General features: G+C 39.2%; 1 protein-coding gene across 1 annotated transcript in view; it reads left to right on the top strand.

The window, feature by feature from the left end:
- The window catches only part of LOC124775261 (inter-alpha-trypsin inhibitor heavy chain H4-like), a 208,940-nt gene extending 206,994 nt beyond the window's left edge, over positions 1-1,946 (top strand). The window contains exon 17 of the mRNA XM_047250099.1: positions 1,353-1,946. Within this exon, the coding sequence (XP_047106055.1) occupies positions 1,353-1,422 (70 nt within the window). The 3' untranslated portion in view covers positions 1,423-1,946. The remainder of the gene's footprint in view (positions 1-1,352) is intronic.
- The last annotated feature ends 13,509 nt before the right edge of the window (positions 1,947-15,455 follow it).

Below are 15,455 nucleotides of genomic sequence, written 5' to 3'. Positions count from 1 at the left end.
TTTTATTACTAGATCTGCATTGTTTACTAGTCATGGCTGGACAGACTGCACCAAAGTTATGTATCATGTATTACCTACAAGCTGTTAACAGTTTTTCATATAACATATAAAGAAAATTGTTCACAACAAGGATGTGTGCATATATAGATGAAAATAAATTATTTTGTCTAATCACTGTAGTCATTATTGAAAAATTCTCCGATTGAGTGTTATGGGTGCTGTGTAAAGTCCTGTGCACATTGCACTTCTTCAGGCAATGCGTTGGACATTTTAGAGCGACCATTGTAAAACTATCTCCTGTTCCAGACACTCGACGGTCTGGTATTTCTTTGCTTCTCATGTTGCTGGCATCATAGTTGAGTATTTCTTGCCTCACACTGAGTTTAACATATCCTTACAATCTGCAGTGTGTCCCCATAATAGGAGCCCACAATTAATGCTGCTATGAAATAGTACATATCTCACTGCTATAAGGAACTGGTCATGTTAATACACCCCTTGGTCTCATCAGAAGGTGTATCATATGGGAGAGCTTGGAGCACACACACACATGGTGTGCTCTTTCATTGATAGTTTGCTGTCATCCTGGCATCCAACACTGCTGAGGCTACATATCAGATGATGTATTTATTCTTTACTCTTTTTCATATTGTTTTTGCTAAACCACTTGTTGATGTTTTCAAAGAATACTTCTTTTGCTAGTAGAACTTGTGCAGCAGTATTTTCTCTAACAAAAAGGGTGGTGTCATCAGCAATCTGTAACATGTTGTTACAGCCATAATTAAGAAACAGGAGAGGTCCTGTGATGGATCCCTGGGGTATGTCAAGCTTCAGTTTTGACTCTTAAGTAGTTACCATGAAGCAGGTCTTTAGCTGGAAGATCTGAAGCTATCCTCATGCAGTCCCTGAACATTATGATAATTTATTTTAATTTATCTAGCTCAGGTGTATAACACTTCTTCCCTTTGCTAGGTTTTTTCTCTTCCTTGTGATTTGTCTCCTGGACTCTTCTTGGGAATTTGTGGGAACATGCTATCAAATTCCATTCTTAAGGTTTGGAACAGACTTTCATATGAGTCACTGGCTGTCATTCCTGCAAGTTTCTGCTGCCAGTTTACTCCAGACAGTGCTGCTTTCACTTCATTTAATAATAATCCTCCTAATGAATATGTAACTTGAGTGCCATGTGCTTGGTTGCAATTTACTCTTGTTTAGTCACTTGTAAAGATACCTAACATTATGTCTGTGGCACTGAACATTTTTCATACTTTGTTGTTGTTTGTTGATGTAAGAAGTTGAAACAGGAATAATTTTGCTCACTGGATTTCTGAGTAATGAAATGTCTTCAACAGGTATGCTGGTGTGTGCTGTCCTGATGAGCTTCAAGTTTCATCCACAGAGTCAAGTGTGGCAAGTTCCTAATATGAGGATTGTTATTGACAATCCTTTTTCTAGATTTTTGTACAGTACATGAATACTTCATGCATAAAATAATATTTATATTTATACATGAAGTAGTTTGATATTGAGGTCAGTAAACTCTTTCCCACAGAGATGACATTCACACATTGGATGTTTACGTGACCAAGAATGTTTGTATATTGCCAGTGTGTTAAAAACCAATTGTAAAAAGTTGTAATGGGCATTACATATGCAATATATTTATTTTATTATGTAATTTTATTTCTGTTTACTAAGATACAGTTACCTATTTTGTTGTAGAAATGATAATCAGATTTCTAAAACAGAAATTTCCATGAACTGTGTATCTGGTTATTGCACACTGAATTATAGGATGCCATTGTTTCAAATATTATCTGTTGAATATTGATAGCTGGAACATAGATTTAGCCTGTAAAATATTGGTTTTACAAACACATGCTGTTCATTTACAAAGGTCTGGTGATCTGAGTCAATGTTTTACAAATAAATTTTTATATTTCTTACCAAGATGTTCCTTCCTTCCTATTACTAAATATCCAAATGTCCAATTAAATGTACTGCAAGCTTACATAATACATTGTTGTAATACTTCCAACAGACATTTGTGCTTACATAATAATAAACATACTACATGACATCTTGTAAAGAAAGAGTTGTGTGTAAAAATGTCAGTTGAGAGATTCATCAGTATAAGGCAGGAAAAGTGTAAAGATGTCTGTTAAAACGAAGATACTGAAGCTGTCGTAGGACAATTGTATCATCACTGAACATCAACTGACATATTTTATCACAAGGTGAAAGAAAAATGCTACAAAATTAATAAACATTCTATGATTACTTATTTGGAAGCATAAACACAATACACATTTATGAAAGCTGAAAGAGACTCTAAAGCATTTACTTTTATTTATCTTCTTATTCATCCAAGGATCACCTCAAAATGAAATAGGGTTTGTCAAGGTAATACAGTATAAATCAATAGGTCAAAACATACAACACATATCATACGTAACCCACTTTATGAAGATAGGAGAGGTAGTCTTCCATCATTTGCCTTAGTGATCTAGGAAAACCATGGAAAACCCAAATCAGGATGGCCAGACACAGCATCTCCATCCTTGGGAGCATGAGCTCAGTGTCCTTACAACTGCACTGCCTCTTGCAGTTAGACCCTATTGTATAATGTTCCTTGATTTACAGAGAATTTATTTCTGGCAACTTGCAAAATAAGACATAGCTCCATTCTTCATTGTCGCGCACATGGAGAACACCTACTGATGGCTCCTGGGTTGTGAAGACACTGCTGTCCACGTTCCACCAACTCCCGACTCCATTCCTGCCATATTCAACTATGCTCCTTAGTTCATCTGAAAAACGGAGTCAGCAGATATTGCTGTCATGCAGTTTACATCTTGATACGCGATTTCCCTGTGACAGCAAGAAACCATGATGACATAGTGAAATGTGATAAGGTATTGTAGTTATCTCATTCCATTAATACCCACTGCTCTGTTCACTAAGTGATCTTCAACTGTGTAGTATGCATTTCTTATGAAGAATGTATTGGCTGTCTATGTATTTTAGTAATCTTTTTCATTTCTGTTGGCAGTTTATCATACAGTCTTATCCCCTGACATAAAATGTTATGAGTTTTTAATTTGGGAAAATATAATTCCAAACTGGCACTTGTTTATGATTGTGTATAGAACTGTTAGTGAAGTATTTATTAATGTTTCCATAGATTTGTAGACATACTCAGTACTCACTTGGCATAGTAATGATGCCACCCCCCCCCCCCCTTCCTTTAACAATGAGCCTCCTTACTATTACTTAAAGTTATTTTTCTTATGACCGTTTTCCGCAGTTTAAGAACTGTGTCCTTTTTCAAGCCTTCGATCCCCATAAAAGAATCTCATAAGGTAGTAATTGAGTGTACATAGGTGTAGTACATCACCACAAGGCAAGGCATTGACTGGTCTGGCCTCAGTGCCTAGACACAGTGCTCATGTCTGTGAGTTGTACTTGCATGAATTGTGTGTGTGTGTGTGTGTGTGTGTGTGTGTGTGTGTGTGTGTGTGTGTGGTGATGTACTGCAATTATTATCTATGAGATTCTTTTATGGGGATCGAAGGCATCAAAAAGAGACTGGAAGACAAGAATGGGGAGGAGATGATAGGACAGAGGGGGTGTAACTGTTAGGTGGAGGGTGCGATGACGGTATGTTACCATAGGCTGAGGGTAGGTTAATTATGGGAACGAAGAATGTGTTATGGGGATAGCTCCCATCTGCACAGTTCAGAAAAGCTGGTTGTGGAGGGGAGGATACAGGTGGCTCAGTAGTGAGGCAGCCATTGAAATCAAGCATACTACACTCAGCTGCATGGTGGTCTATTTTCCTCTTGGCCACAGTAGACCACCTGGGTCTTTGCCATAGTTGGGCAGTAGTAGGCCACTCTGTGGCACAACATGCAACATTCAATAGCATTTGCTATTGAATTATGCTGTCTAGCTTGCCAAAAAATAGTTAACTATTTCAGTAACAATGTTGGGTAATAATGCCTATTACTCTGAAAGTAAAGGACTGGAAAAGTTAGTAACAGATTTCCAGCAGTCACTATCTAGATACTTCAATTATTTGTATATACTTTTGATCTACTTCAGCTGAAGGTTAAGAATTTGGTATATTTTCACATATGAACAATGATAATGAAGTATGCTGTTACTGGTTTTTGTAAATAGCACAGTTTTTAACATAACGGGGCAAAGAATCCACCTGCTTTGTTACAAACAGTACACTGTAAAGCGTAATCTCATGCTGTTCAAAGACTATAATTCAACTTTGAGCTGGTGTACTTTATTTTTAATGAACTGTGCATATTGATTATTAACATATAATTCAGAACAAATTTCCATGTGTACTCTGCACTGAGTGTTCTTGGTCAGAAATCAAAAATGCTCTCATAGATCATGAGTTGTGTGCGGATGTGCACACTCATGCACACATGGCCCCCCCTCCCACACACACACACACACACACACACACACACACACACACACACACACACACACAAAATCACACATTAAGAAAACGACACAATCATGTATATATAAAGTTGAAACTCACCTCACCTTTTGTTGTATCGTTTTGGTCAAGTTTGCACTGTTTCCTAAGTTAAGTTTTTCACATAGCTTTCATATGTTAATTTTCTCTGTTGTCTCTTAAGTAAAAATGATTTTGTGCTGGTAGGCACAAATATTTATTAGCTGACTGGTAGATAGCTAACAAGCTTATACATTAATTAAACAATGGAAAATCCAGGATGGAATGTAACAATACAAGAGAAGGAAAGTTGCTACTCACCATACAGCGGAGATGCTGAGAAGTGATAGGCACAATAAAAAGATTCATACAATCATAGCTTTTGGCCATTAAGGCCTTTGTCAGCAGTAGACACACATACACACATGCGCACACACGCACACACACTCACTCACACACAAGCGTAACTTGCACACACATCCGCAGTCTCAGAGAGCTGAAACTACACTTATACATTGTGTTACTTTCAGCGGAGTTGGCGAACAGTAGATTTTACAGAGTGAGTTCCACTTGTGTGTAGTCACTAGTTGGAAACATTTGCAGTGTCTTTTGCCTCAGAAGTGCTTGAGTTCTTTGGAAAACATCCAGTATCAAATGATCAATTACAATAATAATTACAATAATAATTTCAGATATAGGTGTTTAGAAAAATCCAGTGTAGATGTGAAAATTAGTATAAATATTGATGTTTCTTCTAGATAAATCAAATGTTGTAGTATGAGTGCTTAAATATGGAAATATATCTAGAAACAAAGGTGATGAGACTTACCAAACAAAAGCACTGGCAGGTCGATAGACACACAAAATTCAAGCTTTCGCAACAAATGGTTGCTTCATCAGGAAAGAGGGAAGGAGAGGGAAAGATGAAAGGATGTGGGTTTTAAGGGAGAGGGTAAGGAGTCATTCCAATCCCGGGAGCGGAAAGACTTACCTTAGGGGGGAAAAAAAGGACAGGTATACACTAGCGCACACACACATATCCCAATATGGACACACATATCCAGATATGGAAACATGATTTTATGAGTTCTTGTGTCAGTAGTTCATGTATTTAGACTAGCATATGAGGTTTTTTGTGAGCTCATCAACATTACATTTTTAGTATACATTTCTCAAACCTGTGGTGTTTCTCATTTTATTTAATTAATTTGACAATATCTAATTAAAAGTGGAGTTTTGAATGTGACATTGAGGCAACAGTTGCTTTGAATATCTTATTTATGATGCAATATGTGTCTTACTTATGTCAAATACTCCTCAGTCTAATAAATTTGATGAAAAATGAAAGTTTTACTGGATTCTCAATCCCCTAGCCTTCTAGAACAGTACAAATTTCAGAGATGGTAAATAGTTCGTGTTATATTATATACGTTTAATTATAGGTTGCTTGAAAGTGGTTGTTGCTCTTATATATTGGTGGTTTTGAAGGATAATTATGAGTTGTGGTTTGTAATAGACTAGAATGAGTATCATTGTGCTTGCTGTTAGTTCATGTTGTTTTATCACATAGTTTCAATCATGGTAAGAATTTTGGCTTCTCATTATATATCACTAATGGGAAAAGATCGATTCATCTGTTACATCAGTAAGTACTTGTCATCATCTCAAATAGTATTGAGAATGTTGTTATTCCAGTTACGAATGTTAATCTTTAACTCATAGTGAAAACTTGTCAACTGTGGTGACCAGTACCAAGATTGATAGGTTTCTCAGCTCAGTTACTGATTTGATTATAAAACACAGGGCTCAATACCATGTGAAAAGTGTTACAATACCCCCTTATTCCACTATGGAAAGAATTCTAGCAATTTTTCCAAGGTTTCAGTTAAAACTACTATAATTATTTTGCTACCAAATTTGATGTTGCACAAATTATGCATATTCCTTTTTCCTACATTTCTTTTGTGAATATGTGTAAAAAGTTTACTTAGGATAAAAATGACACAGCTATAATTTTGAAAATATAAAATGTAATATTCAAATTGATGATTAGTTGAGAGAGAGGTATTGAAGGTTCAAAGAAACTTATGGAACTTCAAGTGACACTATTTTTGATGATGTGGCTTTTGATATAAGGGCATTACAAAAGGTATTCCATACTGTCATTCTTGAATATCTGACCTCCCTTCAGCACTGTTGGTTTCTTGGGGCTACAGTGGTGGAATTTTGATGATTGCTGGTGTCAGGTGGCTTCTTTCATCCTCTTCCTTCTTATTCCATTGGATTTGGATGGTGAATCCTCTTCAGGGGATGACGATATCACTGTAGCTAATGTACAACACAAAATCCTATAATATTTTGTAACATTGGCTAAGTGTACTTTCTCAGTGTACGTTTATTTATTTATTTGTTTATTTATTTACTTATCCATGGGACCTTGTTGGTCCATAAAATGTACATAAGATGTTGGACATCATTTAATACAGCACTGTTTCTGTCATTTTAATATTGTTATTCTCTTATGGTTACACTACTTATTACTTGCACATTATTTGTATTTGCTCAGTGGTTACAACGTTAATATAGTTTCAGTGGGTACACTATTATTCATACTGGCACATTGTTATTTATCAAAATACTCTTTCAGACTGCAGAAGCAGTTATCAACTAGGTATGTCTTTACTGCTGCTTTGAACCCTGCTATGTTGTTTATTAATTGTGTGTTACTTGGTAGCTTCCTGAACATCTTTTTCCCAAGGTGCCAAACTCCATTTTGGCAGAGCCTAGTTTTTGTAAGCTGCATATGGGATTCATTTTTTGCCGTGTGTTGTGAATGTGTACATCTTCATTTTTTAGGAAGAGTGCAGATATTTTCAGTCACATACTGCTGTGTGAATACTATGGTTTCATGTAAATGTAAGGCATGAAAGTGGGAGGATTTGCAGTTTTCTAAAGCATGACTTGCAAGATTTTCTGTGTTTGGCACTTTCTATGATTCTTCTGATTCTTTTTAGGATTCTAAGTAGCTTGATGGTGTTTGGAGAAGCTCCCCAGAAAATGACTCCATACTTCACCATTGATTGGAGACTTGCATAGTACATACTTTTTAGGCAGTCTTTACTACAGTAGCTTGCAAGTTTCCACATCACATAGCAGGATGTGTTCAATTTTTTGCTGATATTGTCAATATGAGTTCCCCACCTGACATTATTCTGGATCTACAGCCCAAGAAACTTTGTCAGGTCAACTCTATTTACAGCTTTGTTTGACAACTGGATATTTATAGTTTCTGGAACCTTTTCCTTAACATTATGGAAGTTGATTTCACAGTTTTTCCTTCATTTATTATTAATTATTGTATGTGAACCATTCTGCTATGCTATCCATTGTCTTTGTTATGTTTTCTACTAGTAGGTTTTCTGATTCTCCAGAGACGAGAAAGCTTATGTTGTCAGCAAACTGATAAGCATTTTGACACTGTATTTTGTTTGTAGGTCATTTACATATAGGAGGAACAGCACTGGTCCCAGTACTGATCCTTGGGGAACACCATTTCATGTCTTGGTGATATGAGTAATGGTTTGTGATTTTGTTGCAGTAAATATGTTGTATTTCCACTGTTTGACCTGACCCAGTCATTAGGTGTGCCTCTGATGCCAAGTTGATTTAATTTCTATAGTAGTGTTTCATGATCTATAATACTGAATGCTTTTGACAAGTCAAGACCAGTGATATAATTGCCACTGTCCACTTTCTGGTAAATTTAAATAGGTAATTAGGAGACAGCACTGTTGGTTAAGCAGTTCTTTCTAAACCCACATTGTGCTGTGCATAGGATTTGATATTCTTCCATAAAGCTTGTAGGTCTTTTGTGGAATTTATGAGAAGCCAGACAATGGGGCAATTGTGCTGTAATTGCTAACTTCTTCTGTGTTTCCTTTTTTTGTAGATTGGTTTCAATTTTGCTATTTTTGGACAATAAGGGAAAGCCCCTGATACCAGTAAACTATTGCATAAACATGGTAGTGGTTTTACAATGTGTTCAGTACATCTTTTTATTATTTTTTATCAGGTATACCATCAACTCCTGAGGGTTGTTGAATTTTTAAGGTTTTTATGATGGTCAGGATTTCTTCTTCATTCATTGGATATAGATAGAATGAGGCAGCAGAGCCGTTGATCTTAAGTGGTGATGCTGTTGTGGTTTGGTTACTTGGAGTAATCTTACTGATTAGTTGCACACTTGCGTTTGTAAAATGGCTCTTGAACATATTAGCTACTTTCCATGTCTGTTATTTTCTCTCCATCTTGACATAGTATGATATTGGCATTTCTGGTAGTGACTACCTGTCTGTTGTTTTACAACTTTCCATGTGGCTTTGGTCTTGTTTCAAGCAGACTGAATATATAGGTCATTTGCCTTCATTTTTGCTTCCTTGACAACTTTTTAAAGTATTGTCTTGTATTTTCTGTAATAAGCATGAAATTCATTGCCTACCTACTGTATCTTTACATCATCATATAATTTTCTCTTTGTCTTTCTTGAGATCCTTATTCCAGTTGTTACCCAACATCTGTTTCTATTATTAGAGCTCAGTCTGTTTCTTTATTGGGAATGCAGTTTCATAGTACTTGCTAAATATTTCCATAAATCTGTTGGACTTTCAACAAGTGCTTCCATGCTCATATATTGCATTCCATGTTTCCTTAGCTAACAGTTGTCTGAAGGTGTCTATATTCTGTTCGCTTGGGATTCATTCTTCTTTGACTATTTCTGTTGGCATTGTGGGTTTAGGTATTGGTATTGCATGAAAATGAACATACTGTCCATTATGGTCACTAAATCTTGTTTTTATGGTTCCAGCTTGGAAGTCTTTTTTTCTGCATTTATGAATATTTGGTCAATAGTGATACACAAGTTTTCGTAATTCTAGTGGGAGAGTTTATAGTGGCCTGTAAATTATACATTGGAAGAATGGTTATGAGATTTTGTTTTACATTTGAGTTTTTCTGGAAATTTATGTTGAAGCTGTGTCATTTGCGAAGCCTTCTGCTGCGGCAGCGGCAGCGTCTGATTACGCCTGGCGGTGTGTATCTTGTGTTGCTGTTTCGCCCAGTTGACTGGAGATGCGCATTGCGAGGTGGCCCGTTTAATTATTGAGAACGAAGTTGTGAATCAGATGATGATACCTTGAATGTGGCGTCCCAGTGTTTCTCTTCTCTAAGCAGCTGCATGTGTCATTGTTGTGCGTCGGCCAGCGGAGCAGCTTGGCGGGGGAAGGCCAGTGTCCCGGACTCGAACAACAGATTCCAGTTTGCCAGTCTTCGGCTGTCAGATCTTCATCACCAGCTCACAGGTGACTGCTGATGTGAGGCCGTCTCCTTCCCATCCTCAAGAGTCACCCGGGTACGTAAAAATCAGTCTTCAAATACCTTCTAACTTCTGTGTTCTGGCGGCAAGGCTGCTGCTTGCTATTCCATTACAGTGGCAGACTTCGTGCTTCTGTGTATGATGTAGTCTCTTCCTGCATGACGGTCTTCAGCACCGAAACTAAACTGAAAACTACTCTGTCGCGCCCACTGCGTCTCGCATATTTATTTACTTCAGTTCACTAGAGGTGAACGACTTCATGCTCATTGCCTCTTCTGTCACATTGAAAAGCTTCTCGAACATCTTCTTAACGTTGGTCATTGGCTCTTGGAATGTAGGCGAGGATCTTTGATCACATGTGACAATTGACAAACACGTGAGCTGGTCATTGCCTCTTCTGTCACGTTGAAAAGCTTCTCAAAGAATCTTCTTAATGTCGGTCATTGGCTTTTGGAATGTAGGCGAGGTCCTTTGATCACATGTGACAATTGAGAGACACGTGAGCTGGTCGGGCGATGCCCTGACGGCTGAATCGACAGCGTCCACTTACGTGGGGAGGGCAATGGCTTCTCCTGAATGTGCTGACTTCACGGTCATTGCCTCTTCTGCTCTGCCCACTGTTTGCCAGTGTGTAACTCTTCTAAACTAAACTAAGTTTTTCATTTATTTTCTAATTTCTACTTCACTTCACACTGATTTCACTAATTTATTTACCTATCTTAAGTACCACTCAACAAAAGTCAAGTGTAAAACTTAGTCTTTTATTCGTTAGTATCATGTATCAGTACCTTCCTTCCAAAGGTAAAACTGGAACTGTAAGAAAATATTAAACAAATATGGATGGAATTATAACAATTCAGTTGGTACACCTATTATTTAACTGTGCACTTGAGAGAAGTTATATTTAAAAATTAAGGTATGTTTAAGGTCTTCTTAAACAATTATAATTTATTTCAAATGTACAATTTCAGGGAATACAGTCTGGTGTCCATTTTACAACAAAACTCAATAAATTGTCAACAATTCTGTGATGCATTTCTCCAAAAATATACGCAACCACCAGCTGTGATCTTAAAGAGAAAAAATAAAAGTAAAAAAAAAATGATCAATTGCCATGTGTTTGTGATTGTGTGCAAGATGTGAGTAACACTATTTATACTGAACTGGGTATATTTAAAAGCTCAAAAAATAAGAGTCCAGATTACTGAATCTATTTTACATCTGCCCATCACTGTGTCCAAAATTTTGCAGTAGATTCTTACATGGTTTATTTTCAAATTTACTGCAGCTTAATGCATAGAATGCTTAGTTACTTGTGCACCCATGTCATGAATGACTCTTTCCATATTCTTTCAAATCCACCACATTTGGTTTTCAGTATTTCTTGGAATTCATTAGTTTTCATCGTGAATTAATTTACAGTAGGCCTATATCAAATAAGCTGTCAATGTGAAGGAAAATATTTGTGAAAGTGTGTAGAACAAGACTGACTTGCACCACGATTTCAAATCTGCAAGCAGCAGCAGAGGCTGCTTCATACCACTTACGTGGACCTGTAATCTTGTTGAAAAGTGAAACCAGTTGACTGAGATATAAGATTTTCATTAAACGGTATGCAGAATTTCACTATGTAGCAACTTTGACCAGTTGTTTCTTTGCTTGCTCACCCAGAAACTAGCTTCTTTTTGTTGACTTGGAAAAAGAGTAGCAAGACTACTCGAAGTGAGAGAAAATGTTCTGCATTTTTTAAATCTTTGACATTACATGCAATAACACTAAATTTGATTGACAAATGAAACAGTGAATGGACATTCAATAGAAAAAGTGAATAATATTCTTGATTGCAATCCATTCAAATGAGTGGCCAAACTACAGCTCCATAGCAGCTCTGGGCATGTATTTTAAGAATCTTCCATTGACTTGACCAACAACTGTGACATAGTGAAGTACTGAGGGGGTATACAAGAAATTACATACAACAGAAACTGCATCCAGAATAAATGAGACAAAAAATTCGAATCACTTACAATGAAGGGCACCCATACATATTGTAGGCGCCCCGGTGGTCCCGGTTGCCTACGGTTGACTGGAGACCGAGCAGTGACCTCTCCAGTTCTCAGGATGCTAGGAAATGACTGTGGACGTGTCAGAAATGCCAAAGAAACATTATCAATTCGTGACACCTTTATTCCTGCCGAGTACAATGTGGCCCGCGTAACACAGGCTGGCTGAGCTTGGTGATATCAATGACCTTCCCCGAGTCCCTGCTGACTCAGAGTGATGACACCAGCTCCGGGCTGCACCAGTCTTGCTAGCACAGCGCCACGTGCTGTTCCGTAGCGTGGAATGCCCTTACTTCGGCCGCCTGTGGCTGGCGGCACCCAGCTGACCGGTCGGCTCAGTGGCGGACAGCAGGCCGCTGCACGTAGGGGGCTCCGGGTTGGAGTCCCGTCGCTGTCGGCATGAGAAGCATTCTCGAAGTGTGGAGTGTACTCTATCCCACTCCATCTTCTTCCCTGCTCCTCCTGGTGGCTCGTCCACGGTGGACGGGCGGAACAGGCTGCAATCCCCCAGCGTCGTCGGCTCACACAGTTGTGACAGCGGATGCACAGGGCCTAGGCCCCGCACGATCTCGACAACAGCTCACTGATGTGGTCAGCATTGGCGGCGAGCGAGTCTGCCGCGATGTCTGCTAATTGTGGGCTGATGACTGACAGCAGCAGCAGAGAGGACAAGAGCTGGTACTGTCCCCTCACATCTGCTGCTGGATGGGCCACCCTTACTGCAACATCTCCTTAATAAAGATTAACATGTTGATCACCGAGTTGAGCGCTACACAGCGTCCCAGTACACATCTAACTGTAAGTCTAACTGTGAGTGCCTTGTTGCTATCAAAGCTGGCATATTTAAAGGAAGCACAAGCGACGTCCTGATGTCATGCTCGTTTGTAATGAACTCATTCGTTCCACTTATACTGCTGACTTATCTCTCGTACTCGCTCCTTAGGTGTTCTTGTGACAGAGTTACGTGCTGTTACGGCAGACTTACGCGAAGTTGTGAAATGCAGTACAGCTGACGCTATACCTCTGTCTTACACTCTACGAAAGTCTCCGTCTAACACAAACCCGCGTGCTAAGCAATTCTCTCTCGCCTGTTGAGTGTAACCAGGCCATTGGCCCTGCGTGACGACACATTCCGATACATGTGCAATCCTCTTACCTCTTGGCTAATCTACTGCCTCTGGCTCTCGGCATAGGCAACGAAACTTTGACAATATTCCGCGTTTCCAACTCTTTATTATTCCACGATGCTACACATCCCCCTCCTTTAAGAAAATTCGTCCCGAATTTTATAATTCTGGTCTTACTGGTTGTGCACGCCATACTTCCTTATACTCTACAGGTATCTTACAACTACTCCTTCAACACTGTCAAACTTTTCTTATCCGCTAATAATCTATTTACACTTAATACTGATTCCAATCTTATCATTGGATATCTATTTATATTACGTTCCACTATTCCCGATCCATCCCATAGGTATTTGATGTACAGTTGTTATTTCAGAACGAGACATCTTTTTCCATATACAGAAGTAAGTTGCACAAATAAACACTAGAACTGAGATTATGCTAGTCGTTGACACACCAAATATAGTTGTGTTTTGCTTATGTTTCTCTCAGTATTGCTGCATGTGCTGCAGTAGTTGATTAACTGAGATCTGCTCTTTTTCTGAGGTAATCAGACTATATAAAGATTGTAGCAATGTGAGATCCAAGGACTCGTTAATAAACGTTAGGTTCTGGCGAGGCAATATGTGTGGTGGTTCCTCTGGATAATACAAGATAGGCTGTGTCACGTTAATCATTGTTGTTATTTCACATCCAGTGCCATTAATCAATAACCCACTGCCCTGCAATTCAAGCTTTGATATATCTGTCAATCTACCATTTCTGTAACAAGTGGCAACTACGGTCTCTAGTTCGAACACAGAGTAAATCCAATGTTCCCCAACTTTCTGATGTTTCGGTCTCGGAAGTAACACCTTCTTTTCGCATTCTGAGGTTCCCATATTGCCCAACAACAACTGCATCTCACATGAATGATTGTGGGTTGCTGGGCAAATAAAAACACTTCCCCTGAAACAGGCTGTCAAATCTTTCGTAGACATTACCACATGAGCACTCCTCCATCTTGACACTAACAACACTTCCCGAGTTTGCACTTGCACCCACTTCCCAAGTGCACTCCATCTAATTGGATATGGGTGTATTGTATAACACTGGTACCGCGAATTGATACCCATCACTGGTATTTGCACTTCTACGCGTATACTCGCCTGATCCGTAATTACTCTCACTTTAGACATGCGATAGAATAACGGTAAATTCCGCTTCGCCGGAGGCACGACATGACGCACTCCTTCAGAGATTTCTTTCTGCACTTTCAGCAACGCCTTCAGCATCTGATCTGGACCTAACAAAGTGGCACTCAAATGCCCATGCACTGCGTGATGCATAGCTTCATATAACGCTTCCCATTCAACACGCGCATCATCCACCCTGTCTGCTATTGTCCTCAATAAAGCTGCTACTTGTATTTTCCCGTCTATTCGGCTCAATCTCGCCTGTATAGCCTCTATATCCCCATTCAACACTCTCCTGGTATTTGCTGCATATCGTTCCAGGTCTGACATCAACTCCCACACTGTTCTAGTGACATTCAATATCCCCTGCTCCATGTTAACTATACGTGTCGTGTGCCAATCCACTTTCGACTTTGACTACGAAGTCTTTCGCGGCGGAGTCCTTGAATAAAAAGTTCTCGGTTTACTTGCCGTGTCAAATTTGGATAAAATCCCAAGCTTTCGGTGACTACCTCCGTCATCTTCGTCAGGGGTAAAACTGACTGTCGTGGACCGGTGAGGCTTCTGCTTTTATATGCAGTGGACGGCTTCTCATTGGCTGGATGACGTCATGGTGAAACCGGCGCGTACTGAGGTGGCGGCCTCTATATCCATAGATTTTGTTTGCACGCTTTATCCAGCGTTGCTTGCAGCGCCATCCATCGCAACAGGCGGAGAACTGCAAGGAATGTAAGAAGTCTCCCTCCGCGCTCTTTCTTTATCAATTGCGCGCTTCCATGCATTGCTGAGTGCATAATCGGAGTCTCTGTTAAAATTATTTTCACAGAGTCTAATTTCAACTGCTTCCCTGATGACAGAATCCCAATAGTTTGAAGCGTGAGCAAGTAGTCTTGTTTTATCGAATAAAATCTTATGTATATTTAACAAACTGTGCTCAGCCACCGCTGATTTTTCTAGATACCTGTTTTTCAGGTGACGCTGATGTTCCACACAGCGATCGGCAACAGTTCTTACAGACTGGTCCACATAATTTTTACCACACTCGCAAAGAATGCTGTAAATTCCCGATATTCTCAGACCAAGATTATCTTTCACGGGTCTCAGTATTTCCTTAATCTTCCTGGGTGGCCGGAAGACTGGTCTGATTCCCTGCCGGCTCAAGACTCTGCCGATCTTGTTGGTCGTTGCTCCGCAGAATGGTAGCCGCGCGATGTGTTGGTCCTCTTGAGCTGTTCA

The sequence above is a fragment of the Schistocerca piceifrons genome, chromosome 2 (genome assembly GCF_021461385.2).
Source record: "Schistocerca piceifrons isolate TAMUIC-IGC-003096 chromosome 2, iqSchPice1.1, whole genome shotgun sequence".
NCBI lineage: Eukaryota > Metazoa > Arthropoda > Insecta > Orthoptera > Acrididae > Schistocerca > Schistocerca piceifrons.
The sequence above is the reverse complement of the archived record's forward strand: the minus strand, read 5'-3'. Positions and strand labels throughout refer to the sequence as shown.